We start from the raw sequence: 27,667 nt of genomic DNA, 5'->3' as shown, positions 1-27,667 counted from the left end.
CTTGAGGAGAGGTCGAAAGAGAAATGAAAGGAATCGTGCAACCAAACAGGTGAGCCAGAACAGCATCTCTGAACACACAACTCATTGGTCCTTGTCACAGATAGGCTAATGCAGCAGAGGACGAATCCCGGTTCCTGTTGCGTCATGCTGATGGCAGAGTCAGGATTTTGCGTAAGCAGCATGAGTCCACGGCCCCATCCTGCCTAGTGTCAACGGTACAGGCTGGTGGCATTATAGTGTGGGGAATGTTTTCCTGGCACACGTTAGGTCCCTTGAAACCAATTGAGCAACGTTTCCACGCCCCAAAGAATTCAGGCAGTTCTGGAGGCAAAGGGGGGTCTGACCCAATACTAGATGGGTGTACCTAACAAACTGGCCACAGTGTAGTAGTAATAATTATAATAATAAACCATTTGGCAGACACTTTTATCCAAAGTGACTTAGAGGCATGAGAGCATATTATTTTATATATTTTTTTAAACTTCTGGGTGGTGCCGGGAATCGAACCTACAAGTGACATGCCCTACTAACTGAGCTACACAGGTACACCATAAATCAATGAATGATTGACAGACTAGTTGTCTGTGGGAATGTGCAGCTTGTTTGTTGACACTGTAAAGCACCTCAACGGCAGAGACAACTACGATGAAGTCAATGAGTTGACACGGAACATATGACACGTGCCTAAACCGTTCAATTACAGGTGGAACAATTCTTGGCTCGATAACTTACTTCACACAAGTTCAAACCTATGTCAATGTTTCAAACAGTAGCTATTTTTACGTGTGTAACCCATAAAAGTAGCCAACTATTCTGAATGAAGTCGTCAGTTTGTGAATGTCTACAGTGATTTACCTTAACTTAAAATAAAGATTGAATGTGTGTGTGCGCGTCTTCTCAAATCTGACACTACTCCATTCCAAAACCTTTGCCTCTGTTGAGCTACAGCACACACCGCTGTAGCTCTCTCTAGAGGTGGAACCAGGTAACGACACAAAAGAGCTCTTTCAAGGGGAAATGACAGGCAGGAATGTTAGGAATGCGAGGCTATAGGTGATCATTTTGATAAAAGGTCCTAATCAGGCCCACTACCCTGGGAACCATCCCTGGCTGTCAGCTGGTCTCTATAGAAAACCATACCGGCCTTACTGACAATTATCAAGGGAAACAGATTCTGTGATAATGAATAGGTAGAGTTTTTTTCTCCTCATCACATCTATGAAAAAACAGTTGAGCTGAATAAAAATAGGCTACTGCATGACTCAACACAATACAAATTCCACAATACTGATGAATTATCAAGTCACACACAGGAGTCAAGGGCAATATGGTCTTCTTATTGCTTACAGTTGGAGTTGGAAGTTTACATACACCTTAGCCAAATACATTTAAACTCAGTTTCACAATTCCTGACATTTAATCCTAGTAAAAATTCCCTGTTTTAGGTCAGTTAGGATCACCACTTTATTTTAAGAATGTCAAATGTCAATAATAGTAGAGACAATGATTTTTCAGCTTTTTTCCCCCCCATCACAATCCCAGTGGGTCAAAAGTTTACATACACTCAATTAGTATTTGGTAGCATTGCCTTTAAATTGTTTAACTTGGGTCAAACGTTTCGGGTAGCCTTTCACAAGCTTCCCACAATAAGTTGGGTGAATTTTGACCCATTCCTCCTGACAGAGCTGGTGTAACTGAGTCAGGTTTGTAGCCCTCCTTGCTCGCACACACTTTTTCAGTTCTGCCCACACATTTTCTAGAGGATTGAGGTCAGGGCTTTGTGATGGCCACTCCAATACTTTGACTTTGCTGTCCTTAAGCCATTTGCCACAACTTTGGAAGTATGCTTGGGGTCATTGCCATTTGGAAGACCCATTTGCTACCAAGCTTTAACTTCCTGACTGATGTCTTGAGATGTTGCTTCAATATATCCACATCATTTTCTTCCTAATGATACCATCTGTTTTGTGAAGTGCACCAGTCCCTCCTGAAGCAAAGCACCCCCACAACATGATGCTGCCACCCCCGTGCTTAACAAATGGGATGGTGTTCTTCAGCTTGCAAGCATCCCCCTTTTTCCTCCAAACATAACAATGGTCATTATGGCCAAACAGTTCTATTTTTGTTTAACTTTTTTGGGATAGGGGGGAGCATTTTCACTTTTGGATGAATAGCGTGCCCAGAGTGAACTGCCTCCTACTCTGTCCCAGATGCTAATATATGCATATTATTATTACTATTCGATAGAAAACACTCTGAAGTTTCTAAAACTGTTTGAATGATGTCGGAGTATAACAGAACTCATATGGCAGGCAAAAACCTGAGAAAAATCCAAACAGGAAGTGGGATATTTGAGGTTGGTCGATTTTCAACTCATTGCCTATTGAATGCACAGTAGGATATGGATATGTTTGCACTTCCTACGGCTTCCACTAGATGTCAACAGTCTGTAGAACCTTGAATGCAGCTTCTACTGTGATGTGGAGCCGGGTTGGGAGCTGTTTGAGTCAGTGGTCTGGCAGAGAGCCAGGTCCTGGTCATGCGCATTTCACATGATAGCGACCTGCGTTCCATTGCTTCTCTACACACAAAGGAACTCTCCGGTTGGAACGTTATTGAATATTTATGATAACAACATCCTGAAGATTGATTCTATACTCAGTTTGACATGTTTCTTCGACCTGTAATATACCTTTAAGTTTTCTTCCGACGTTCGCCTGGACCTGCACGAGCGTTTGGATATGTGTACTAAACGCGCTAACAAAAGTAGCTACTTGGACATAAATAATGGACATTATGGAACAAAACAACAATTTATTGTGGAACTAGGATTCCTGGGAGTGCATTCTGATGAAGATCATCAAAGGGAATATTTATAACGTAATTTCTGATTTCTGTTGACTCCAACATGGCGGAATTTTTTTTCTTTTCTTTCTGAGCGCCATCTCAGATTATTGCATGGTTTGCTTTTTCCGTAAAGTTTTTTTGAAATCTGACACAGCGGTTGCATTAAGAACAAGGGTATCTTTAATTCTATGTAAAACATGTATCTTTCATCAAAGTTTATGATGAGTATTTATGTTATTTGACGTAGCTCTGCAATTTCTCCAGAAACATCACAAAATGGTCCTTTTGTTCGATTAATTTCGTCGTTATATCCCAAAAATGTCAATTTATTTGGCGCGTTTGAATCAGAAAAACACTGGTTCCAACTCGCCCAACATGACTACACATTATCTAATAAATTACCTGTAATCTTGGTCCAAACAACTTTCCTAATCCAGCTTTAGGTATTTTAGAACCTAAATAATCGATCAAATTTAACAAGAAATTTGTGGAGTGGTTGAAAAACAAGTTAATGTTTTAACAACCTATGTAAACTTCGAGACTTCAACTGTATATCTAATTACTGCCTCTGACTGACATTCCAGTTACTGCCAAAACCACCACCATTGAGATAAAAGGCCCCATTAGTGCCCTATACGGCTCTGGCAGGGAGGGAATCAGTCACGTTTAAACACCTCCATTGAGAACAGTTCAAGAGACAGGTATCTAATCAAATCAGTGAGGTATATTTATACTGAGCTGGGCCACTAAGCCAGCCAGGGTGAGGAGGCCAGTCAGGGACAGGGTTGAGTAGATCTGTCCTTATCTGTCCCAGCTAGTGGACAGTGTGTCTATTCCTCTAGGCCAGTGGTCACCAACCTTTTCTGAGTCAAGATCGCTTTGAGTCAAAATGCAAGCCCAATACATTATCACTGCATATTGGCTATGCTTGAAATTGCCCTACCAATGTTGTTCTTCTCAGACCATTTATAAAATGATATTTCAAAATGTTAGGGATATGATCACACTGGTATAGATTATTTGTTGTAATACTTGTGAGGCACAGCTGAGTGAGCATAATAACATTTTGTCCTACTTCAAGTCCCGACAACCCTCGGATTTCTGGCAACCGGCACTTTTCAAAGGGAATTGGCTGAATGGCTGAGAGATCCCTGACCTACCTTTAGTCATGTTATGCCAGACGTGTTAGGAGGTATAATTGGATTGATGCACCTCTAGATAAAAGTGTCCTTACACGGTGGGTGAACAGACAAATAAAAAAGGTGCAATTTGCAGCAATGTCCAGTTTCCCAAATGTATTCGGTGCTATTAACTGCACTCATGTTGGTATAAGGTCACCAAGTGAGAATGAATTAGCTTTCATTAAATCGAAAGCATTCGCATTCCATTAATGTCTAAATCAAATGTGATGCGGACATGGTACTGACTAATGTAGTGGCTTGGTGGCCTGGGTCAACCCATGACTCATGCATATGGAGAAACAGCAGTATTGGGTGCAGACTTGAGGCCGGAGCTGTGCGTGATGGCTGGCTTCTAGTTACGGATGAGTAATCTAGAAATTCTAAATCAATTGCAATTTCTCTACTGCAGGGCCTAACCCATTCACTAAATCTTGCAGGTGGCAGTGGATATCCCCTCAAGCGGTGGCTGCACACCCCTTTCTCCAACCCACAGAGCGCAGAGGAACTACAATGTGCGCCATTGCCAGGTACGTGCTGTTGTGGAGCGCACCATCGGGCTTCTGAAGGGCAGATGGCACTGCCTCCACTCCTGGCGGAAACCTTTTATACAAGCCTGAATAGGTCTGCGACATTGTGGGGTCTGTGTGCTGTGATATACATAATGTGGCACAGCTAAGGAACGTGACTTTACCCCCTGACGCTGTTGGTTGTGTTGGCTCCGACCACGACCCCTATCCCCAGGCGTTTGAACCAAACGCAGCTGCCATAAGCCAGCGTGTGGATGTGATGCGTTGCTTGTAAGAACACAAGGTATGGAAACAAATAACATTATTCATTGAGTAATTCTTTCAATGTACAGCTAATATCACACACAACATTTATTATTTCCTTCAACTCCTTGGCAATCTCGTTAATAGCGTCGATGGCGTCTCTTTGCGTTTGCAGGACTGCATCTGTGTGGACACGGACACTGTAGGGTTGTGACGCACGAGGTGCAGTGAAGGCTGGGCGCACTCAGTTCCTGCTCAGCTGCAGCACCACTGACCCCGTTGGTACATGCAGCGACCAAAAACAATAGAAAATGTCAATTGTTTGTGTAAATAAATGTTTAAAAACAACTTTGGTTTACTCTTTTCAAAACGAGGGAAAACTAAATTACATACCTGAATTGTCTGTGTCCCCCTCCGTCACTACTCCACTCAGGAGGGATTCCCCTATAACACCGGCAAGTCGCTCATCAAGGGGGTTGAGCTCCGGTGTCCCCTTTCCCCCTTCCGTGGCACAAACACTTTGTCTAAGGCTATGTGCCTTTTGGCCTCCACTTTTATGCCGGACCACTTTTTCCATTTCTGAGAGGATCCGACCTTCTGAGCCAGCAACATTCACAGCATCTGCCACAAGCGCCTTTTTGGCATTTGTAATGCCCACACTGTGTCCACCAAACACTTTTTTTTATTTTCTTGCTTCAACCTCCACTACAAGAACTTCCATTTTTTTTGTGCCTTTGTCGGGACTTGCCATCATTGTCGTCATGCAGTTAGTGTGGATGAGTATTAATTAGGGGCGTTTCACTGACTACTTATAGGCAACTATGGCCGTTAAAAGGGTGGGACAAGGCGCTCCAAATTTCGAGTTGATCGCAATTTATGAAGGGAAACCGGCGTGGGATATGCGTGCACATTGTGTTATAAATCAGAATATTTTTGTGCGTAAGCACTTTGTTTCGTCCGCACGCCACCATTTGACGTGAATCCTCTGCACAGTTTTATAAATGAGGACCCAGATCTGCACTAGACCAGCCCCCACATCTTTCACTGCCTGGCTTAGGGAGGCCACACACACACGCTACCCATCACGATGTGGATCAGCTTACAGTACAAACAAGTCACACCTCTCTCTCATTCAATTATCATATTCAGTCTTTCAGATAAAACCACCTTACAAATAACTGACATTGTTCAACAGTTTCAGAAAATAATACAAAAAACATTCAACAGAACTATCAAAATCACCAACAGAAACAGTATTTTACTCACATCTATACTCCGATCGTACAACCATTGTTGAGCCTTTCATAGATCAATTAACAGATTAGAACAATACATCCAAGGACAGAACAACAGATCGGTCTGTGACAAGGACAGGCAGCAACTACAGAGTCTGGACCAGATACTGTGTCCTCTTCCATGGACTCACACGGAGGTCCTTCAGCGGTTGAAACAAGAGACTAGAGCCAAGGTTGTGTGGGGCTGGTAGAGAAAAACAGCCGTTTCCTAACCTTTACAGGCGTGTCCTCTACTTGGGGAAATACCCAATCAGATAGCCCCATACAGGTGTGTGCTCTGGGACAGGCCCAATCAAATAGCTCTGTTGAATAGTGTAAAGTGGCTGCGCTGGCGATACTAGGCAGTCCTATCCATTATGTGGTTGGTGCAACGTAGCCCCTCTATGTGTCACGTTGCGCCAACCACATAATGGATAGGACTGCCTAGTATCGCCAGCGCAGCCACTTTACACTATTAGTGTTGACTCACCACTTTCGGCTTTCCTGATACCATGTCTGATAGTAATCTCCAAAGCACAACACTGTCGCATGTGAGACTTATCAGAACTAGCTAGAACAGTCTTCTGTGGGCTTTCAGATGTGTTGACTTAGCTTTTGCACTAAGACCACCCCTTACAAAATCTAATTTTCCTAGACAATAAGGCCTAAGCCATTTACACAAAAGGGCATGACATGTTAGAAATAAAGCCATTTTCATAAAGGAATAGGCTAGGATACAGGCCTACATAGAAATCATACTTTTCTTACCCCGATTTGCCATCACAGAGTCCAAAGCACAGCAGACAACAGCTCCTGAGTCAGACAAAACAAGGGATGAAACTGAGCAAATGAGGAAGTAGAATTAACAACAGAATAAAATAGGCACCAGACACAAACGAATGAGAGGACTGTGTGTGTGTCAATGGATACTATCATCAGATGTCCTTATCCCTCATATAAGAGTGTTGGTTAAAAAGAGTAATTCACACCTTATTAGATCATCTTTCCATCAGGCCTAGCATTCAGTCTGTAAGAGGGGGAGAGGAGCCACAGAGTAGTAAAATGGTGCTTTCCTCTCATTTCCCCAACAGACTAAGACAGGCCTCAATCAGGAAGAATCAGTTTAGTTACGGTAAAATGAATAGCTCTAGCCCCATATTCAAAATGGTTTATCCGAGTTTAGAAATCAGTCTCTCACCTTCCCAAGTTATGAACATGGCCCTTAATCCTCTGGCTGCACTGGCTGCTAACTACCTGTGGTTTTCACTGCGTTAATTGACCCTGACCAGACAGGAAGAAATCGATGTTGAGCTTTCCACTTCAGACACAGAAACAAATGCCATGTTCAATCACACACACAATTCATTTTGGACTCTGGGCACATGGGACAGCAGCAAGTTGTTTTTAAAACAAACATACCAAACCATAACACAACATACAACCTGCAGTGAAGTTGCTCAACATTTACATTAAGTCATCTAGCAGACTCCCACCCAGGGTCAAGCACCCCGCCCAACTGCACGTCGACAGATCTCCCACCAAGTCAAATCAGGGACCCGAACCAGCCAGGCCAACAACCATCCAAGATTCCCCCACAATTCCCCGAGAGCTGCCCATCAACCATCCGAGACCCCCTCTCCCTCCATTCACCACCCCCAAACAAATAGATTTAGTGTTACAAGCCACAATATCTTTAAGACTCAGATTGGGACTGTGTAAATCATCAAAGAGCATATGGAAGGAGGAGGCCCAGGTGATGGAGGAATGAACCAATGTCAGTGTGAATGTCTGCCTGGGTTTTAAAACCCAGCCAAAAGGAGTCAGGGGCTGACTTGTCTATTGCCCAGTCTTTTTGATGTGCTCCAAGCAAGCTTTTAGAAAACAGATTCAAGCAGGGTTGCATCACAGGTCCTAAATGTTTGTTAGCCAATTACAACCACAGTACCAGCTGCACAGCTTCCGCTTATTAACAGAAACAAGCTTCCTGCCATCCAGGACCTCTATACCAGGCAGTGTCAGAGGAAGGCCCTAAAACTTGACTAAGTCTCCAGCCACCCTAGTCATAGACTGTTCTCTCTGCTACCGCACGGAAAGCGGTACCATAGCGCCAAGTCTAGGTCCAAGAGGCTTCTAAACAGCTTCTATCCCCAAGCCATAAGACTCCTGAACACCTAATCAAATGGCTACCCAGACTATTTGCATTGCCCCCTCCCCCCACGCGTTTACACCGCTGCTACTCGTATCATCTATGCATAGTCACTTTAATAACTCTACCTACATGTACATATTACCTCAACTAACTAGTGCCCCCGCACATTGACTCTGTACCGGTACCCCCCTGTATATATATATAGTCTTGCGATTGTTATTTTACTGCTGCGCTTTAATTACTTGTTACTTTTATTTCTTATCGGTTTAACTGCATTGTTGGTTAGTAAGCATTTCACTGTAAGGTCTACACCTGTTTTATTCGGCGCATGTGACTAATACAATTTGATTTTGACATGTGGAGGCAATATCACGTAGGGTTCTTTATTACAGCCTATTACATGACAAACAATGTATAAACAAAGCACCAGTTAGTTATGTTACTCTCTATTCTGGACAATGGGACAGGCCAAGTGTAGCCGGTGACTTATTATATTAAATGGAAGCCTACGTCTGTATATGGCCCGCAGGAACAATCACCTCTTCAAGTGATCAGATACCTTTCCTGTAATCACAGCTAAGGACAGCTTTACAGGGTATACAGGGAAGCTCAGAGCAGCTCTTTGAACTGAGAGAGAAACAGTCAGTGGGAGTGTTTGTTCATTGACGCAGATGCAACCAGACCCAGGGCTGGATCAGGACTTGACAAAGTTGATTACCACAAAGGGCCAATCCCATGAAGATCACTACAGAATTGAACAGTCAATGCAGCAACACAGAATGCTGTGTTCACCCAGCTTGTGATTTGTGTGGAGTAGGTGTGGCCCTGGAATATCGTAGCAGGAAATGGGTAGGGCGGTTAGTGGTAGGTACAGCACTTTGGAATGTAGTAGTCCCTGAACAAAGTCCCCTGACCAAAATAAACAGATTCTCTCCCTGCTGCCCACGTGACTAACCTGAGCAGAAACAAGGTAGGGTTGCGTTCAGCTATTCAAAACGTTGCGGAACGTCCAGATAGAAATACAGTGCCTGCCGGTAAGTATTCACACCCCGGGACTTTTTTTAATTTGTTGTGTTACAAAGTGGGATTAAAATGGATTTAATAGTCTTTATATATTTTTATTTTTACAATGTACACAAAATACTCCAATGTCAAAGTGGAAGAAAAATTTGAACATTTGTTAAAAAAAATATAAAAAAGTAAGTAAAAAATAGTGTTTCTTGATTAGATAGGTAACCCTCTGAGTCAACACAATTTAGAATTACCTTTGGAGCTTTCCACACCTGGATTGTGAAACCTTTGTCCATTATTCTTCAAGCTCTGTCAAATTGGTTGTTGATCATTGCAAGACTGGGGCTCCCGAGTGGCGCAGCGGTCTAAGACACTGCATCTCAGTGCTTGAGGCGTCACTACAGATACCCTGGTTCGTATTCAGGCTTTTTCACAACCGGACGTGATTGGGAGTACCATAGGGCGGCGCAAAAATGGCCCAGCGTCGTCCGAGTTTGGCCGGTGAATGCTCTCATTGTATATAAGAATTTGTTCTTAACTGACTTGCCTAGTTAAAAAAAATTTAAAGTAAAAGACAACCATTCTCAGGTCTTGCCAGATTTTAGACAAAAAATTTAACATGGCGACTCAGGAACATTCCCCGTCTTATTGGTAAGCAACTCCAGTGTAGATTTGGCCTTGTGTTTTAGGTTATAGTCTGCTGAAAGGTGAATTAAATCTCACAGTGTCTCGTGGAAAGCAAACTGAACCAGGTTCTCCTCTACGATTTTGCCTGCGCTTAGGTCAATAACATTTATTTTTTATCCTGAAAAACTCCCCAGTTCTTAACACTTGAACTGCCGTAGGCCACATTATGATTTTAATTATCAGCCCACAAAAAAGCTATGACCTGCTCCTTCCCTGACTTTTCCTTAAAAAGGTTTGTATTTTACACTGCTCATTTGTCAGAGTTGAAAATCACACACTGAAAAGTACTTTATAGCCTTTTTACCTGTTTTTCCTCACACCTATTCCTAACTTAAAATCAGCCAACACAATGTGCTGTAGGACTTTGGAACCCAGCCAGGCAATAATGCAGTCTCTCACTCTTCACTGAATGAATGACAAATGGATAATTGTGCACCTTACTTCACAATTGCATTTAAATTAGGCCTAACTGAATAAGGAGGGTAAAGCGGTTGATTTAATTTAGAAACACAATGAGTTTGTGTTATGCCTATTAAAATCAGCAGTAAATCCTTTGACCGCATACCTTGCGGGTTGATACCATTCTCTTTTATGATTAAATTTGTAAAAAGAAGCGGTTATGGGACAGTTTTATTTACTATAACTAATCAAATGTATTGTAATGGAAACAAAAACATGCTACATATTGCAGTAGGCCTTTAGAATAATGCAAAACATATCCTTGTCTATCTAGCAAAGCAAATGATGCCAGCCCACTTAATGAGTGGCAAATGGGCGATAATTGTGTAAGTTACTTCACAATATAATTTAAATTAGGACTCTAGTAGTGTGATGATGATGAGTAGTGTGAACAACAGTGTGATGATGAGTTTGTGCTGCCTATTTATCAGCGTTGGCGCTCATTTTAATAATTTGATGGCACACCTTGCAGGTTGATACCATTCTCTGACGTTTTACATTGTAAAAAGAAGCTGTTACAGAACTGTTTTATTTACTGTAACTATTACTAATTTAATTTATTGTAAGGGAAATGAAAACATGCCATGTGTTGCAGAAGGCCTTTAGAATAATAAAAAACATCCTTGACTCTAGCCAAGTTGATGAGGGGGAAACAAATGATGCCAGTCAACCTGCACATCGAAACTACACCAAAACCAATTTCACATAATAGAGTTAACCTATAGACAAGATTAAATCGACAATAACCTGATGAGTGACAACATTAAGCATATCAATTGTCAAATTGTACATGAAGAGAAGGGCGCATCTTGTAATTGACAGATGCGGGGAAAGGAGCATTGCTTTATCAAATCCTCCTTCAGTCACATTTCTATATAGTATCTGAAAGAGAATATTCTGCAGTTTCTATGACACTTACCTTAGTCAAATAACTCCAAATTCAAGAGGTCCAAATGCCACTTTTTCCAAGAATATCCGTGTTGTCCATGCATTAGGCACATGACCACTCACGCAGCAGCATTGTTCTGGCTACTATAAGCAAAAACTAGTAACATAATAATCGTACAATTAAAATAGGCTATTCTGTCATCAATGAATGGGCGCTAGAAACCAGATAGAAACTGATAATGGTGCATGTGACTTCAGTAAAATGTTGGTTAGCCGCCAGTGTCGAAAACCAAGTACTTGCTCAATGGCTTTCCATATCTGGGGAAAGATGAGACAAGGCCAGCGGGTGAGCAACTGTCCGAGACTGTGGTTTTGAGACTCGGGGAGCCTTACATGGGCAAAGGCAGAAATGTGACCACGGACAACTTCACATCAATTTCCATGGCAGACAAGTTGATTGCATAGACTAGCCTGCTTAGAACAGTGAATAAACAAAGACGGGAGTTGCCCCCCTCTGCACAAAACATACAAGCGGAGGTGTACTCCACATCAGTGATGGAGAGTGGTAAAGCAACACATAGCTTGCACGGCTATGCAGTGTCTTAGACCATTATGCCACTCAGGCGCTGTACAACGTGACCGGGCGGGAGTGGCATAGAGTACTACCGTATGAGCAAAATAATCCTAACAAAATAAAATAAAAACCCTAGTGTAACATTTTAGTAAGTAATACTGAAGTCGAGCACAATTATCAGTTTCTATTTAGGTTTATGCCGCCCATTCATTGTCAGTTAGAGACACAGTAGGACCCAAAAGCATAATCAGTGCTCTAACTCCCCCTTGTGCTGGTCTGGAGCAATAAAGTAGTGACGCAGGGTACCGTACTAAACCACATATTACCTCCAAGTCCCGTGGCGTAACCTCGCAACTTTTATCTACTGATGCACAGTATGTAAAGTAGAAAAGCCTCGGTGATACCGCTGGGCGTGATCGAGTGAGTTTTCATTTGAGAATATCTGACTGTAGTGTGCACACACCTCCCGCAAGTCGGGTTGGCTTATATACCCCCTCGTATCAAAATGAGGAAAATCAATGAAGCGGGGGTGTTAAAGGAGGAACCACTGTATCAATCAGAAGGTAACAGCCCTGGCAAGGTGGCCAGTGAGCATGACTTGGACTAAGTAGAGCCAGTTCTGGGCCAACAGCTAGGTTACTTACTCACTTCAAAAGACCATAGGCCTTGTAACGTCCCCAGTCAGTAGTAGTGTCTGGGATTCCTGACTTCTGTGAAGGACTTGAATTATTCCTATAAAAAAGAGAAAAACAAAGTCAGTGAAGGTCAAACAAAATAACATACTCCTCATGGAAAACAGCCTGACAGACTGTTGAGGTGTGACTACTACTGCAGATTTGTATTGTACTGTACTAGAGAGTGCTGACAACACTGAAGCCCTCTGGGGCCGATAAAACACATACAGATCAATATCTCTACCAAGGAGAAGGACAGGGACGGCCACTAGGGACTAATACATCCAGACACATCATGACAACTTCAACTTGACAAGTGACAACATGAAAAACACACCGCTTGAACGGCTGAACCTAAACACTAACGTAGCTGCTGCACGTTGGAGATGTAAATAACCATTAGAACAGTCAGAACATAGGCTAGGCCGTCCTGTTTCAGCTGCAACAATCTCACGCATGGTCAGCTTTGCTCTGTCTAACCGGTTTGGCAATGTCACTGCAGTGAGTAGACACTGACACAGAAACAGACACACGTGATGTCATTCCCCACGGCAGTAGCAATGTACGTCTGTACGCCACTCTGTACACCACTTAAATTAGCCTAACTAATCCCCACTGCCAGGGCATTAGGCTCAGGCACATGTGGAACTAGACAGAGCTTGCCAAGTATCTGCCTGGTCATTATGCTTGCTCATATTGAATGGCATAATCAGTAGACTATTTCTTATAGGCCTACATGTATATAGCCAATGCCTTTGACCTTCTCATGGATGCCCGAGTAAAGCCAACGTGAGGTTGCCCACAAATTATTCACGAGAGAGAAAGATCTGTGCTTCACTCAGTTCCATACTCAAAATTCCAAGCTGTGCATTAGGGCCTAGCTCATAGACTACTTCAACTCCCATGCAGATCTGAAGAGAGGTAGACTAGGCTAGCTTTTAAAAAGCAACAAATGACTAGTTATGGGCAGGCAGGAAAGGCAAACAAAATGGAGAGTTAATGTTCACCTGGCTGCTGCTGCTTTGTGTGGCCAATCAGAGAGTAAAGTAGAGGTTAGACTAGGCCTCCATAATGCACAACAAAAGGTCCTGGCCTGAACACTTGAACAAGCAACAGATAGTCTCACACACACCTCGGTCTAGCGCCATTTAACTTCAAATGGCGAGCAGAGCAGGTAATGACCCATCTCTCTGTGCTTATTGGTATGTTTAGGTGGTTGTTAGACAGTTTTAGAGTACTGCATCAGGACACCAGAACCTGACATAAAAAGGAATAAAGTGACAGGTGAAGGAAACCAGATTTTCAGGTTTGGTAAGGTTTCTGTGTTTCTCCTTGAAGTTGCGAGTGGTGTTTTTTTTAATACGATCAATTACTTGGACAACGTTGAATCTTGTTTTTTTTAATTTTATTACCTACATGTAGGCCTATTAATCAGGTAGCATGGATGTGACGATGTGCTGAATTGGAAAGTGAAGAAATCTATCATTTCTGTTCAGAAAAATTATATTACAATCTCTCAGCCATGAGATTTTGGGTACTTTCATCAAAATTAAAGTGTGTGTGTGACTGTGTGGGTGCTCCAGCGACTGTGCCAATTACATACACACATTGCCTACATGGGCGACAGGTTAGAGCATGGGCCAGTAATTGAAAGGTTGCTAGTTCAAATCCCTGAGCCATTAAGGTAAAAAATCTCCCAATGTGCCCTTGAACAAGGCACCTAACCCTAATTGCGTCAGGATTGCCATTGATAATGCCAGACCCTGGCCATGACCCTACTATCCGAGGGTGTCTCAGGGGAGTTACGATATGCAAAAAACACATTTACAATTCACACGTGTTTAATACACACTTGTACATGTGAGATCTAACAAATATAAGCACCTACCTAATTTTTTATGTTTTACTTATTAGGCTATAGATTAGTAATGCCACCTGTACGTGTCATTTGAAAAGTAACTTCTCAAACTGAACTGATGCAATAAAACACCTACATCAGGCTAAAAATGCATACATAAAATAACTTCTGGTGCTAAATCAGCTGCTCTCAATTTTCATTGTGAGACAGCGTTCATAAATATTGTAGAGAGCAACAACCAGTGCAGCTTATTCTGTGCTCCCTGACATCTTATTAACGGCTAGTTCCTAGAGCAGAGCATAATGCTGCAAGCCCGGGAAGAGCTTGAATGAGCTGGGTGGGTACAATCACCCATTGTGTCGGGTTCATTCTGCAGCACTGGCCATGTCCACACACAAAGTTGGGGGGGGGGGGGCTTGGTATAATTTATTCATATAGCCAACTGACAGCAGAGCAGTAACCATTTAAAAGTCTAAAACAATAATTAACCACATATCATTAACTTTCCATTGGAAACAAATAGGCCCTAATTAACTACACATAGGCCTATTAATCAGGTAGCATGGATGTGACGATGTGCTGAATTGGAAAGTGAAGAAATCTATCATTTCTGTTCAGATAAATTACATTACAACCTCCTCACTAAAACCATGGACTTGAACCCAGACTACAGATTTCCATCACCTTTTGCAGTGAAGTGTTAAAGCAGCCTATATAAAACAAAGTGAAACAATAGCCTTACCTTTAAAACGACTGACTTGCATGCAATTGAGTATCTCGATCTGATAAAACTGTAGTAAAACAATCCCTTTCTTTCATCTTCTCTCTAGAAGAACCGGACAACTCAGACAAACCCCGAGGTATCCTATTCTACAGAGCTGTTTACCACCTCCAGTCAGCACTGAAGGCACTTGACACTTGTTGGAACAAGCAGAAATTGCTGTAAGGGAATTCCTGAGAGGTATTTGCTCCTCTACTCTCTAAATGAGTGGAAACTAAAACGCCCAGCAACATGACAGTCAACTAATCTTATGTTTTACATGAAAAGAGACTGCGTGTGTAACCAAGTCAAATCACAACCGTAATGAAACCAGAGAGATCAAACTGAACGAGGCACAGGGTAATTAAACTGGAGAAACTAATAATGTTGAATGAGACTTTGCTCAAGATGCGAGTATTTGTAACACAGTGAAACTAAATTGTAGTTCATCTAGATGGGGCTTGTGAAAAAGAGCTTAACTCAAAGGGTTATTACTATTTGCTTCGTCCTGCAACGAGCCATTGTTTACAGCCTGGCATCCTTGATCAACCAAACCTAAACTACTCTGGTTCACCAAAATAAAGTTTCCCATCAACAGAGGTATTTCCAATATCTCTAGGAACAATACTTACGATTTGGCATGTTGAATGTGTCCTTCGCTATCAAATAAGCATTTCAAATAAGTTTTATTTAGGAAGTCTCCCATTTTCTACCTGTGGGCTGCCATTGTAGTGGAGTCTAGACCACGCGAGTGTAAGCTACCATGTAATCACCCACTTCCAAGAGACCCTGGATACAAATGGGTTTTAAACACTTCTTTGATAGCGAAAGACACATTCAACCTGACATTTACATTTTAGTCATTTAGTAGACACTCTTATCCATAGCGACTTACAGTGAGTGTATTTTCATCTTAAAATAGCTAGGTGGGACAACCACATGTCAGTCATAGTTACTTTGAGTTAAAATGTACTTCCTATCAGCAAAGTCAAGTGTGAGTGTTAGTTCACGAAATAGTAGGGGGGTGAATCGTACGTATTGTTCCAAGAGATATTAGATATGCCTCGACATTAAACGTTATTTTGGTGAAAACTAATAGTTTAGGTTTGGTTGATCAAGGACCCCAGAAATGAGCCATCTGTAAACAATGGCTTCATCTGTTTTTTGCTGACATGATGATACACAATGTCCTGAAAACAATCCAACTGATGACTGTAGTAGACAAAATAGACCTAGCCCATTTAAAACTGCCTTGTGGGCACTTGTGTGTGTGTGCTAAACTACTTGTATGCCTATTTGATGGCATACAGATGGAAATATAGTGTGAAATTGTGGTAAAAGTCAAGTCTATTCAGCCTTCAATAACCTAAAATTATGTACATGATATTGTTGTTTTGGCACTTGGCATTACAGGTGGGCAAACCAGAGCAGGGCACTGACTGGGTCTATCATCAAGCAGAAATAACTAATGCGCTAACTAACTTACCATCAACTTAGTATTTAGTCGTCAAAATGTTGGCTGTGTCATTAACGTTATAGTGGCACAAAATAATCGGTAAACGAGTTATGTTATGGAAAATGGGGTTGTGCACTGCACCTGACTGGATAGCCAGCTAGCTAGTTGCACTAATGTATCATATAGTTACTGTAGCTGGTTTGCTATAAGAACACTTAGTCAGACAGAATAAAGATTGACCTTAACTATAACGTTAATGAAAAGGCTAGCTAGCATGTTGATACACAAAAAGTATGTGATATGATAGACTACTATAGTTAAAGTACTGGAGCTTACAAGCAAAATAGCTGACGCAAGAAAGCAACAGGTGGCTATAGTAGTTTTCAGAGTTCCGGCTAATGTCTGAATGACTAGCTATTCGCTAACCAGTCAACAACTTTCCTGACCTAACAATGAACACAATAATGCATGTTCTCAGTGAGAGTTATGCATCTTGAAAAATAAGATATGATAGTTAGCTATGCACTTACCTTTGAAATATTGCTCCAAAAGCTGGGTCGCTCGACCTAAATCCCCGTGTTAGCTACAAAGCCGGAACTAGTTATTAAAAAAATAACCAGCTAATTTAGCTACCTAAAGTATCAAAACTACAGCAACATCTAATATCAGGTTACTATAGTCTATACATTTTCATTTGTACATAGACTGCTTAGATAGATATTAACTTACGTAGTAGCTAGCTACCTATTTGAATACTGAGCCCAGAAATCGCTGTTGAAAGTGGACAGAGATTAGTGAGTCTGCACATGCGCACTGAAGATGTCAAATGAGGCGCTCCACCTTTGCAGTGACGTAAACTGTAGGTTATTTGTTTTTTTGCGGCCTACTATTGTAGATAGAGTGCGTTCCAAACATTTAGAGAATCAAAAGAAAGAATGAACTGCTTAAATACGGGAAACAAACGTATACATCGAGTGTAGAAATGTTTAGCTAGCCCATACAAACAATGCGGCCTCTCCGAGGATGGAGTGGTAATGAAATGTCACGTAAAGTTTGACACAACAAAATGTTTGTTTGACTGTCTGATGGGCATTGTTAGTGTTCGCTGGACCCCTGAAAATAATATCCCTTCCCATCTCCAAATAACTGAAGTTGATTTCAAAATCATAGATGACTGTATGATGATAGGCCTATCCTAACAAGCGATAGATGGGCAACTTTGAGGGCCACAAAAAAATCTTAAATCATCATGAGGGCGCAGTTGCTCGCGGGTCTGCCCACGTTCATTGTGCCCGTGAGCAAGGCACTTAAACCACCCATGCCTCTCCAAAATCCTATGTATGTATGTGTGTCTTTCGGAGGGGGTAGTGTTAAAAGCGGAAGTAAAATTTCGGTTGGACCTTGTGTGCAATTGATCAATAAAGTTATCTTAATGTGATATGATTGCATTGTCGAAGCTAAAATGCTTGTTTTTCAGTTGTCAAAAATGTGAGTACTCTGATCTCTGCTGGTCATTATGTGAAATTGCAGGGTAGAGATAAAGCCACACTTTACTTGGGCTGTCACCTACTGGATTATTTAGAAATACCAGCACGATCTGACAGGGAAACGAGGGAGAGCGGGAAGGACAGTCCTGCTCAAAAGTAGTGCACTATATAGGGACTAGGGTGCCATTTGGGAAAGAAGCCATTGCACAGCGAGAGTGTAAAGACCTTTGTGCTATTTCACAAAAAGGCTTGGCTATTTTATTGTACAGGAACATATTTATTGTACTATACAGCAAATATAAATAGGGATATGTTTTATCTGATATGTCTTATCTAATCTCCAATAAAAGAAGGGGTATGCATGGGCACATGTTTGTGTGAAGGACGGCACTGTGCTGCCAACATCTTTGCTTCCTCCACTGTCCCTCTACTGACTCCTGAGTGGTGCAGCGGTCTAAGGCACTGCATCTCAGTGCAAGAGACATCACTGCAGTCCCTGGTTTGATTCCAGGCTGTGTCACATCTGACCGTGATTGGAAGTCCCATAGGGTGGCTCACAATTGGTCCAGGTTTGGCCGGGGTAGGCTGTCATCGTAAATATGAATTTGTTCTTAATAAAGGATTAGACACTTTTTTGCAATTTTGCCTAAAATGACATCTAACTGCCTGTAGCTCAGGACTTGAAGCAAGGATATGCATATTCTTGATACCATTTGAAAGGAAACACTTTGAAGTTTGTGGAAATGTGAAATTAATGTAGGAGAATATAACACAATAGATCTGGTATAAGATAATACAAAGAAAGAATATGCAGTTTTTTTTTGTACCATCATCTTTCAAATGCAAGAGAAAGGCCATAATGTATTATTCCAACCCAGGCACAATTTAGCTTTTGGCCACTAGGTGGCAGCAGTGTGTGTGTGCAAAGTTTTAGACTGATTCAATGAACCATTGCATCTATGTTCAAAATGTTGTATCAAGACTGCCCAAATGTGCCCAATAGGTTTATTAATACATTTTCAAGTTCATTATTGTGCACTCTCCTCAAACAATAGTATAGTACTCTTTCACTAGTATAGTACTCTTTCACTATAATAGCTACTGTAAATTGGACAGTGCAGTTAGATTAACAAGAATTTAAGCTTTCTTCCCACATCAGATATGTTTATGTCCCGGGAAATTTTGGGGGAACCTCATGCTAATCACATTAGCCTACATTAGCTCAACCGTCCCGCGGGGGGGATGCCGATCCCGTAGAGGTTTTAACTGACTTGCCTAGTTAAATAAAGGTTAAATTAAACAAAAACACTAGGCTCGAATCAATAGTCCTCTGTTCGCCAACACATATGACCGCACAGCCACCGAAAAGGATCCTCGTCAATGGTGCCATTGGCGGTATTTCATGCTGTGGGGTGAGCTTATCCGGTACAATTTGGAAACAGAACCTGTTACATTTGCATAGCCTCTACTCTATGGATCAAGGGCATTTTATATTGTACAGACAACATGGCAATTATAACCAGGGGTTGGAACCGTTTCAGGGAACAGAACCGAAAGCTGGAAATAGAACAATTTTTTTTGAGTAATAGAAACAGTACTGAAACGAAAGTGATCTCTAGTTTTCTGAAACATAACCTTTATTTTCAACTCTTGAGAACTGATTACTAATGTTCTTTTTTGTTCCAAAAATATTCCTAATGTCTAGTATATCATTTCGTAATTCTGTGAAGTTATGATGTTAGTAATAGCCTAACTGACCAATTAAACGTGCTAACTGGTGAGGTAAAATAATTAGCTAAATATAAAAACGATGTTGATTTCAAAGGTTTAAAAAAATTATGAAAAGGAACTATATGAACCATTACTTTGAGTGCGTTCGGAAATTCACTCTGGCTATCTATTCCAATTTCAAAGCACTGTCGTCTGAGTGTATCAGAGCGCAGAATAACTGATGAATTTACGAACACGCAACACCTGTTGAATATAAATGTCAGCAAAAAAAACGTTATTAAATTATTTCCAGCAGCACAGTTACAGTCAACGCTCTAGATAACATGAAAACAGCCTAACCACATCTGCTAGGATGAGTAAAATGGTCAGAGTGAGGTGTTCTCTCATTTGTGTCTGGAAGTAGCTAACAAGCTAGCCAACTTTAGCCAGTTATTTCAAACCTTGCTTACGTTTGTGTACGATCACAACTGTCTCTCTATTATGCGTGGGAATACTTAAGAACACATTAACAAAATTAAAATCACTTGGAGCTGATTTCCTGGTGTTTTTATAGTTGTTTATGTCAAATAATAAAAAATAACTTGGGGGGGCAAATCAAACCACCTGCAGGCCGAATCCTGCCCGCAGGCCACCAGTTGGGGAACCCTGCTGTACGTCATCAAAGCATAGAGTTTTCCAGGCGCTTTTGATGGAATGATAATTTCCTCAATACTACTCTGACATCATACAGACTAGGGCTGGGAATTGCCAGGGACCTCACAATACGATATTATCACGATACTTAGGTGCAGATACTATATGTATGGCGATTCTCACTATTCTATATGTATTGTGATTCCATGCTGTGATTTTATTGCGATTCAATGTTCCAAACATATTGCTCACGATATGTTTGCTGCGGAGGGACAAATTCGAGCCATGAGAAAGCAAGTTTTGATCAGTCATGGAAATAAAAGTGCTCAAAATAAATTTGCTCCCTATTTAAAAACATGGGCCTGGGAGGCTCACAGGGATATTAGTATCCACACACCAATTATACATTTTTCAACTTAAAACTGCAATATGTAACTTCTTTGATGACCCAACCAAGTTTACATAGCTATTTCAATGCTTCCTGATCAGATTCATTTTTCCATCTTAATATAGGTTTTGTACACCATCTTCAAACAGCAAAAAAGAGACTGAACAAAAATATAAACACAACATGTAACAATTTCAAAGATTTTACTGAGTTACAGTTCATATACTGTAAGTAAATCAGTCAATTGAAATAAATTCATTAGGCCCTAATCTGGATTTCACATGACTGAGAATACAGATATGCATATGTTGGTCACAGATACCTTAAAAAAAGGTAGGGGCGTGGATCAGAAATCCAGTCAGTATCTGGTGTGACCACCATTTGCCTCATGCAGCGCGACACATCTCCTTCGCATAGAGTTGATCAGGCTGTTGATTGTGGCCTGTGGAATGTTGTCCCACTCCTCTTTAATGGCTGTGCAAAGTTGCTGGATATTGGCGGGAACTGGAACACGCTGTCGTACACATTGATCCAGAGCATCCCAAACATGCTCAATGGGTGACATGTCTGGTGAGTATGCAGGCGGTGAGCAGGTGGTGAGTATGCAGGCCATGGAAGAACTGGGAAATGTTCAGGTTCCAGGAATTGTGTACAGATCCTTGCGACATGGGGCCGTGTATTATTATGCTAAAACATGAGGTGATGGCGGTCGATGAATGGCACAACAATGGGCCTCAGGATCTCGTCATGGTATCTCTGCGCATTCAAATTGCCATTGATAAAATTAAATTGTGTGCCTGCCCGTACCACAACATTGACATCAGCAAACCACTCACCCACACAATGCCATACACGTGGTCTGCGGTTGTTAGGCCGGTTGGACGTAATACCAAATTCTCTAAAACGACGTTGGAGGTTGCTTATGGTAGAGAAATTAACATTAAAATTCTCTGGCAACAGCTCTGGTTGACATTCCTGCAGTCAGCATGCCAAATGCACATTCCTTCAAAACCTGAGATATCTGTGGCATTGTGTTGTGTGACAAAACTGCACATTTTTGAGTTGCCTTTTGATGTCCCCAGCACAAGGTGCACCTGTGTAATGATCATGCTGTTAATCAGCATCTTGATATGCCAAACCTGTCAGGTGGATGGATTTTCTTGGCAAAATAGAAATGCTCACTAACAGGGATGTAAACACATTTGTGGATTTTTCTTTGTAGAGAAATTAGCTTTTTGTGCATATGGAACATTTCTGGGATCGTTTAACTCAACTCATGAAACATGGAACCAACACTTTACATATGGCGTTGATATTTTTGTACAGTGTATAACGTTGAATCATCTGCATACATAGACACACAGGCTTTGTTTAAGGCTAGTGGTAGATCGTTAGTAAAAATAGAGAATAGTAATGGTCCAAGACAGGTTCCTTGTGGAATAGAACACTTTATATGTTTTACCCCAGAGAAGCTACCATTTAAAAAAGTATCTGTTCTATTAGATAGAAAGCTTTCTATCCATGACATGGCAGATGATGGTCAATAATATTCGTTTTTTCATTAAAACGGGGGGGCACGAGATTGGTGCCCCCCCGCGGGACGCTTGAGCTAACACAGGCTAATGTGATTAGCATGAGGTTGTAAGTAACAAGAACATTTCCCAGGACATAGACATATCTGATATGGGCAGAAAGCTTAAATTCTTGTTAATCTAACTGTACTGTCCAATTTGCAGTAGCTATTATAGTGAAAGAGTACCATGCTATTGTTTGAGGAGAGTGCACAATAATAAACTTGAAAATGTATTAATAAACCAATTAGGCACATTTGGGCAGTCCTGATACAACATTTTGAACAGAGATACAATGGTTCATTGGAATGGTCTAAAACTTTGCACATACACTGCTGCCATCTAGTGAGCAACATCTAAATTGCTCATGGGCTGGAGTAGTACATTATGGCCTTTGTTTTGCATTTGAACAATGATGGTACAAAAAAGAAAACTTTTTTCTTTGTATATTCTTTTACCAGATCTAATGTGTTATATTCTCCTACATTAATTTCAAATTTCCACAAACTTTAAAGTGTTTCCTTTCAAATGGTATCAAGAATATGCATATCCTTGCTTTAGGTCCTGAGCTAGTTAGATTTGGGTATGTAATTTTAGGCGAAAATTGGAAAAAAGGGTCCGATCCTTAATTAAGATGTTTTAACAAATTATGGTCAATAATATCGAAGGCTGCACTGAAGTCTAACTATACAGCTCCCACAATCATATTATTATTCTGTAAATTGTGTCAGTGCAGTACATGTTGAGTGCCATTCCCTATAAGCATGCTGTTAAAGCCAGTAAAGGGTGCTCTACCATTTTGGGGTAACACACTTTGGCTTCCCTCCATGTCTGTGGACAAACCCTTCTCCAGACTCAGATTAAAGATGTGGCAAATAGGAGTGGCAACATTGTCCACTACCATTCTCAGTAGCTTTCCATCTTGGTTGTCAATACCAGATGGTTTCTCATTATTAATGGACAACAATCATTTTCCCACCTCACTAACTTTACAAAATTCAAAATTACAATGCTTTTCTTTCATTATTAGGTGGCTCACCGTTTGTTGTTGGCATTTCATGCCTGAGTTTGCCCACTGTGCCAATGAAATTGTCATTAAAATAAGTAGCAACATCAGAAGGTTTTGTGATAAATGAGCCATCTGATTCAATGAAAGATAGGATTGAATTAGTCTGTCTGCCCATAATTTCATTTAAAGTACCCCAAAGCTTTATTCCATCACACTTTATCATTTACTGTGCATTTGGAATGTATTCATACCCCTTGACAAATTCCACATTCAGCCTGAATTCAAAATGGATTAAAAAAACTAAATGATCTCGGCCATCTACACAATCTACCCCTTTATGACAAACTGAAAACATATATTTTTTAATTTTCGCAAATTTATTTAAAATTAAATACAGAATCTATATCTAATTTACATAAGTATTCACATCCTGAGTCAATACATGTTAGAATCACCTTTACCAGTGATTACAGCTGTGAGTCTTTCTGGGTAAGTCCCTAAGAGCTTTGCACACCTGGATTGTACAATATTTGCACATTATTATTTTTGTAATTCTTCAAGCTCTGTCAAGTTGGTTGGTGATCATTGCTAGCCATTTCCAAGTCTTGCCATAGATTTTCAAGACAGTTTAAGTCAAAACTGTAACCAGGCCACTCAGGAAGATTCAATGTCATCTTGGTAAACAACTCCAATGTATATTATTGTCCTGCTGAAAGGTGAATTTGTCTCCCAGTGTTTGTTGTGAAGCAGACTGAACCAGATTTTCCTCTAGGATTTTGCGTGTGCTTAGCTCTATTCCATTTATTTTTATCCTAAAAAAACTCCCTAGTCCTTGCCGATGACAAGCATACCTTTAACATGATGCAGCCACCACCATGCTTGAAAATATGAAAAGTGGTACTCAGTTATACATTGTATTGGATTTGCCCCAAACATAAAGCTTTGTATTCAAGACAAGTTTTAATTTTGCCTATTGCAAACAGGATGCATGTTTTGGAATATTTTTTTTCTGTACAGGCTTACTTCTTTTCACTCTGTCAATTAGGTTTGTATTGTGGAGTAACTACAATTCTGCTTATCCATCCTCAGTTTTCTCCTATCACAGCCAAAAAAAACTCTGTAACTGTTTTAAAGTCACCATCGGCCTCATGGTGAAATCCCTGAGCAGTTTCCTTCCTCTACGTCAACTGAATTAGGAAGGACGCCTGTCTCTTTGTAGTGACTGGGTGTATTGATACACCATCCAAAGTGTAATTAATAACTTCACCATGCTCAAAGGGATATTCAATGTCTGCTTTTTTTTAACCCATCTACCAATAGGTGCAGTGGCGGTTCTAGCTTGTATGTCCCCCCCCGTTACTTTTATTCAGATATTTGGAACAACACACATAAATAATCATAACATTTAAAACTATATAAATATATATACAAAAATAAGACTCATAAATATAAAAAAGAAGTAACAAAGGCAAATAGAAACAAATTGTAGTATATAAATACAAATAAAAAAGAGAATCAAATTATTACACTATTACTCTATTGCTGTTATGCAGATGAATGAGGACCCAAAAGCGACGTAATAGTAACAGAGTCTTTATTCCAGTATAAAACAAATAATGATACTCCTGGATATAAATCAATGGAAATCCAAAACAGGAAACTGAAATCCTCTCGTCAATAGAGAGGAACGACTGGAGACGCGACCACAGACTGCAGGTCGCTTCAGGAAGGCACAGGCCGTAGCTGACATAGACACCTGCTCACACGCAGCATCTGAAGAAGGCAAAAGAACACGACAGGGCGGAACAAGACACAGGAACTGCAAACATCAAACAAGAATCCGACAAGGACAGGAGCGGAAAACAGAGGGAGAAATAGGGACTCTAATCAGAGGGCAAAATAGGGGACAGGTGTGAAAGAGTAAATGAGGTCGTAGGGAGAATGAGAAACAGCTGGGAGCATGAACGGAACGATAGAGAGAGAGAAAGAGAAAGAACCTAATAAGACCAGCAGAGGGAAGCACAGGGACAAGACATGATCAAAGACAAAACATGACAATTGCTAACAAAAAACACAGAAATAAAACTAAATTGCACAAATCTTATATCACACAAATACACAAATAGAATAACACACTTATAAAGAAGAGAACCTGACTATTACACTATTGCACTTCAAAATAGAAACACACAAACTAAATTGCACAACTAATTGCGTTACTAATTGCATTAGTACTGTACAAAGTTAGAGGTGTGCTATTTGATAGATTCCCCCACTCCACCTACCTCGGGCTTCCAGTGGGGAGACCTGAGGTCAACCTACCCCCACCCTCCTCCCCATCTTGTACTTCTGAGTGGGAGACCTTCCCAGGCAGTAGCCTGCCTAGCTCACAAACTAGAATCAGGGTGCCCACTCCGACAAGGTTAACTGACCGACAGTCCCACACAGTGACATGATATCATTGACATGAAGTGCAAATGAGCGATAGAAAACCGATCGCGCAAATGTCACCATTCAGAATATTATTTTTTGTATTTCTTTGTGTTTGATCTATTATTATTATTATTATTTTTGTGCGGGCGCCCCATGCTGCCCTCGGCAAGATGCCGCCCTGGTCGGATGCCCATGTTGCCTATGCCTAAATCTGCCACTGAATAGGTGCCCTTCTTTGCGAGGCATTGGAAAACCTCCTTAGTCTTTGTGGTTGAATCAGTTAATTGTATGTGTTAATTGTATGTGTAGGATACAAAGGGGTTGAATACGTATTGACTCAAGACTTTCCAGCTTTTGTAAAAAGAAATATTAACATGACATGCACTGGTTACAGTAAGAAGCTTCCATTTGATCGGACAGCTTGATGAATACCAGTCTATATTAAGGTCACCCAGAAAATAGACCTCTCTGTTAGCATCACACACATTATCAAGCATTTCACACATATTATCCAGATACTGACTGTTATCACTTGGTGGCCTATAGCATCACCCCAAAAGAAGAGGCTTTAGATTAGCCAGGTGAACTTGCAACCACAACACTTAGACAACATTAGACATGAGGTCCTCTCTAAGCTTTACAGGAATATGGCTCTGAACATAAACAGCAACACCTCCACCATAGTCACTCCTGTCTCTTTGGTAGATGTTACATCCTTGTAGTGCTACTGCTCTATCATCAAATTAATTATGAAAGTGAATTTCAGAGATGGCCAACATATGAGTGCAGTCTCTGCTGACCAGTTTCACTACTTATAGTGACATGTAATGTGATTGTTGAGTAGCAGGAGGAATACGTCACAGAAAGAGAAATTGTATTTGTGACCTTCTTTTTGGGCCCAGTTTATCCATGTTTCCCTCTTTCTCCCCATATCTAAAAATAGCAGTCTTTCCCTTCAGTTAGGGTGTTTCTGGCTGGGGTCCCTGACCCAGGGGTGGGGGATGTAGAAGGATTTGGGGATAAGGATTTGGGAGATGGACAGGGTCATCCCTGTGTAATCGTCTAGGCTGGTGTTGGTAGACTGGTGGCATTCCATAGGAAGTGGAGTTGGTTGGTTGATAAACAGATGGGGTGGTGGTTGGGTGCACCCTGACCCTGCCCTCGTTGGGAGTACTGAGCTAGTCCAGATGTGAGGTATCCTAGACAGCGGTGTCACTCAACTGTACTGTATGGCGGTGTCTCCCTCCATTCACCCCTCCCTCCATCTCTCCTCCCTCTGCCCTCTCGCTGCCCTCTGTCAGATAACCTTTCTCTCCACAGTATTCTCTTCAGGGACAGCGAAATAGTTGCAAATGAAAACACAATGATTGGAAACGTTGCCTGTCTCATTCTAATGTTGAGGCTATTAATAATACCAAACAGTCAGTCACAGGTAAGACTTCCAGCTCTCTATTGACTGTCATTGAACTATTCTTGTACACTTTTGGGGTATTTCTCCATATGGGCCTTGAATCATTTTACAGGGTGTAGTCCTGTACCTGCACATGTTTCCTCTAAAAATGAGTATTTTATGAATCAGCGTTGGGATTTAATACAGAAAATACTCAGACTTACTATAAATATGCCTGATATTCAGGCCATTTCATGGTGCATAGAATGGACACAATACATGTAATGTTTGGCTCGGTTCTGCCAAATGTCTTAGAATATAAATAGGTCAGGAGATTATACTACAGCTGCTGGCTTGTCTCTCCTGGACACATTCATTTCCTGTGACTAATTGGGATGATTTGGTGAAGAATGTAGAATGCCATGGTTGATGGAGAA

General features: G+C 41.1%; 1 protein-coding gene across 6 annotated transcripts in view; it reads right to left on the bottom strand.

Annotated features, from left to right (window-relative positions):
• phactr4a (phosphatase and actin regulator 4a) overlaps positions 1-17,426 on the bottom strand; it is a 40,330-nt gene extending 22,904 nt beyond the window's left edge. The window contains exons 1-3 of one of the 6 annotated variants that reach the window (XM_071373571.1): positions 17,119-17,426; positions 12,489-12,572; positions 6,841-6,885 (exon numbers count right to left, since the gene is read on the bottom strand). In XM_071373571.1, the coding sequence (XP_071229672.1) occupies positions 6,841-6,853 (13 nt within the window). In that variant the 5' untranslated portion in view covers positions 6,854-6,885; positions 12,489-12,572; positions 17,119-17,426. Of the gene's footprint in view, positions 1-6,840; positions 6,886-7,061; positions 7,100-7,270; positions 7,364-12,484; positions 12,573-15,114; positions 15,270-17,118 lie in introns of those variants that run through there. The other 5 variants (XM_071373573.1, XM_071373572.1, XM_071373574.1 and 2 more) reach the window with 5 other exon arrangements.
• Positions 17,427-27,667: the final 10,241 nt, after the last annotated feature.

This window comes from Salvelinus alpinus, chromosome 29 (assembly GCF_045679555.1).
Source record: "Salvelinus alpinus chromosome 29, SLU_Salpinus.1, whole genome shotgun sequence".
NCBI classification, from domain to species: Eukaryota; Metazoa; Chordata; class Actinopteri; order Salmoniformes; family Salmonidae; genus Salvelinus; species Salvelinus alpinus.
The sequence above is the reverse complement of the archived record's forward strand: the minus strand, read 5'-3'. Positions and strand labels throughout refer to the sequence as shown.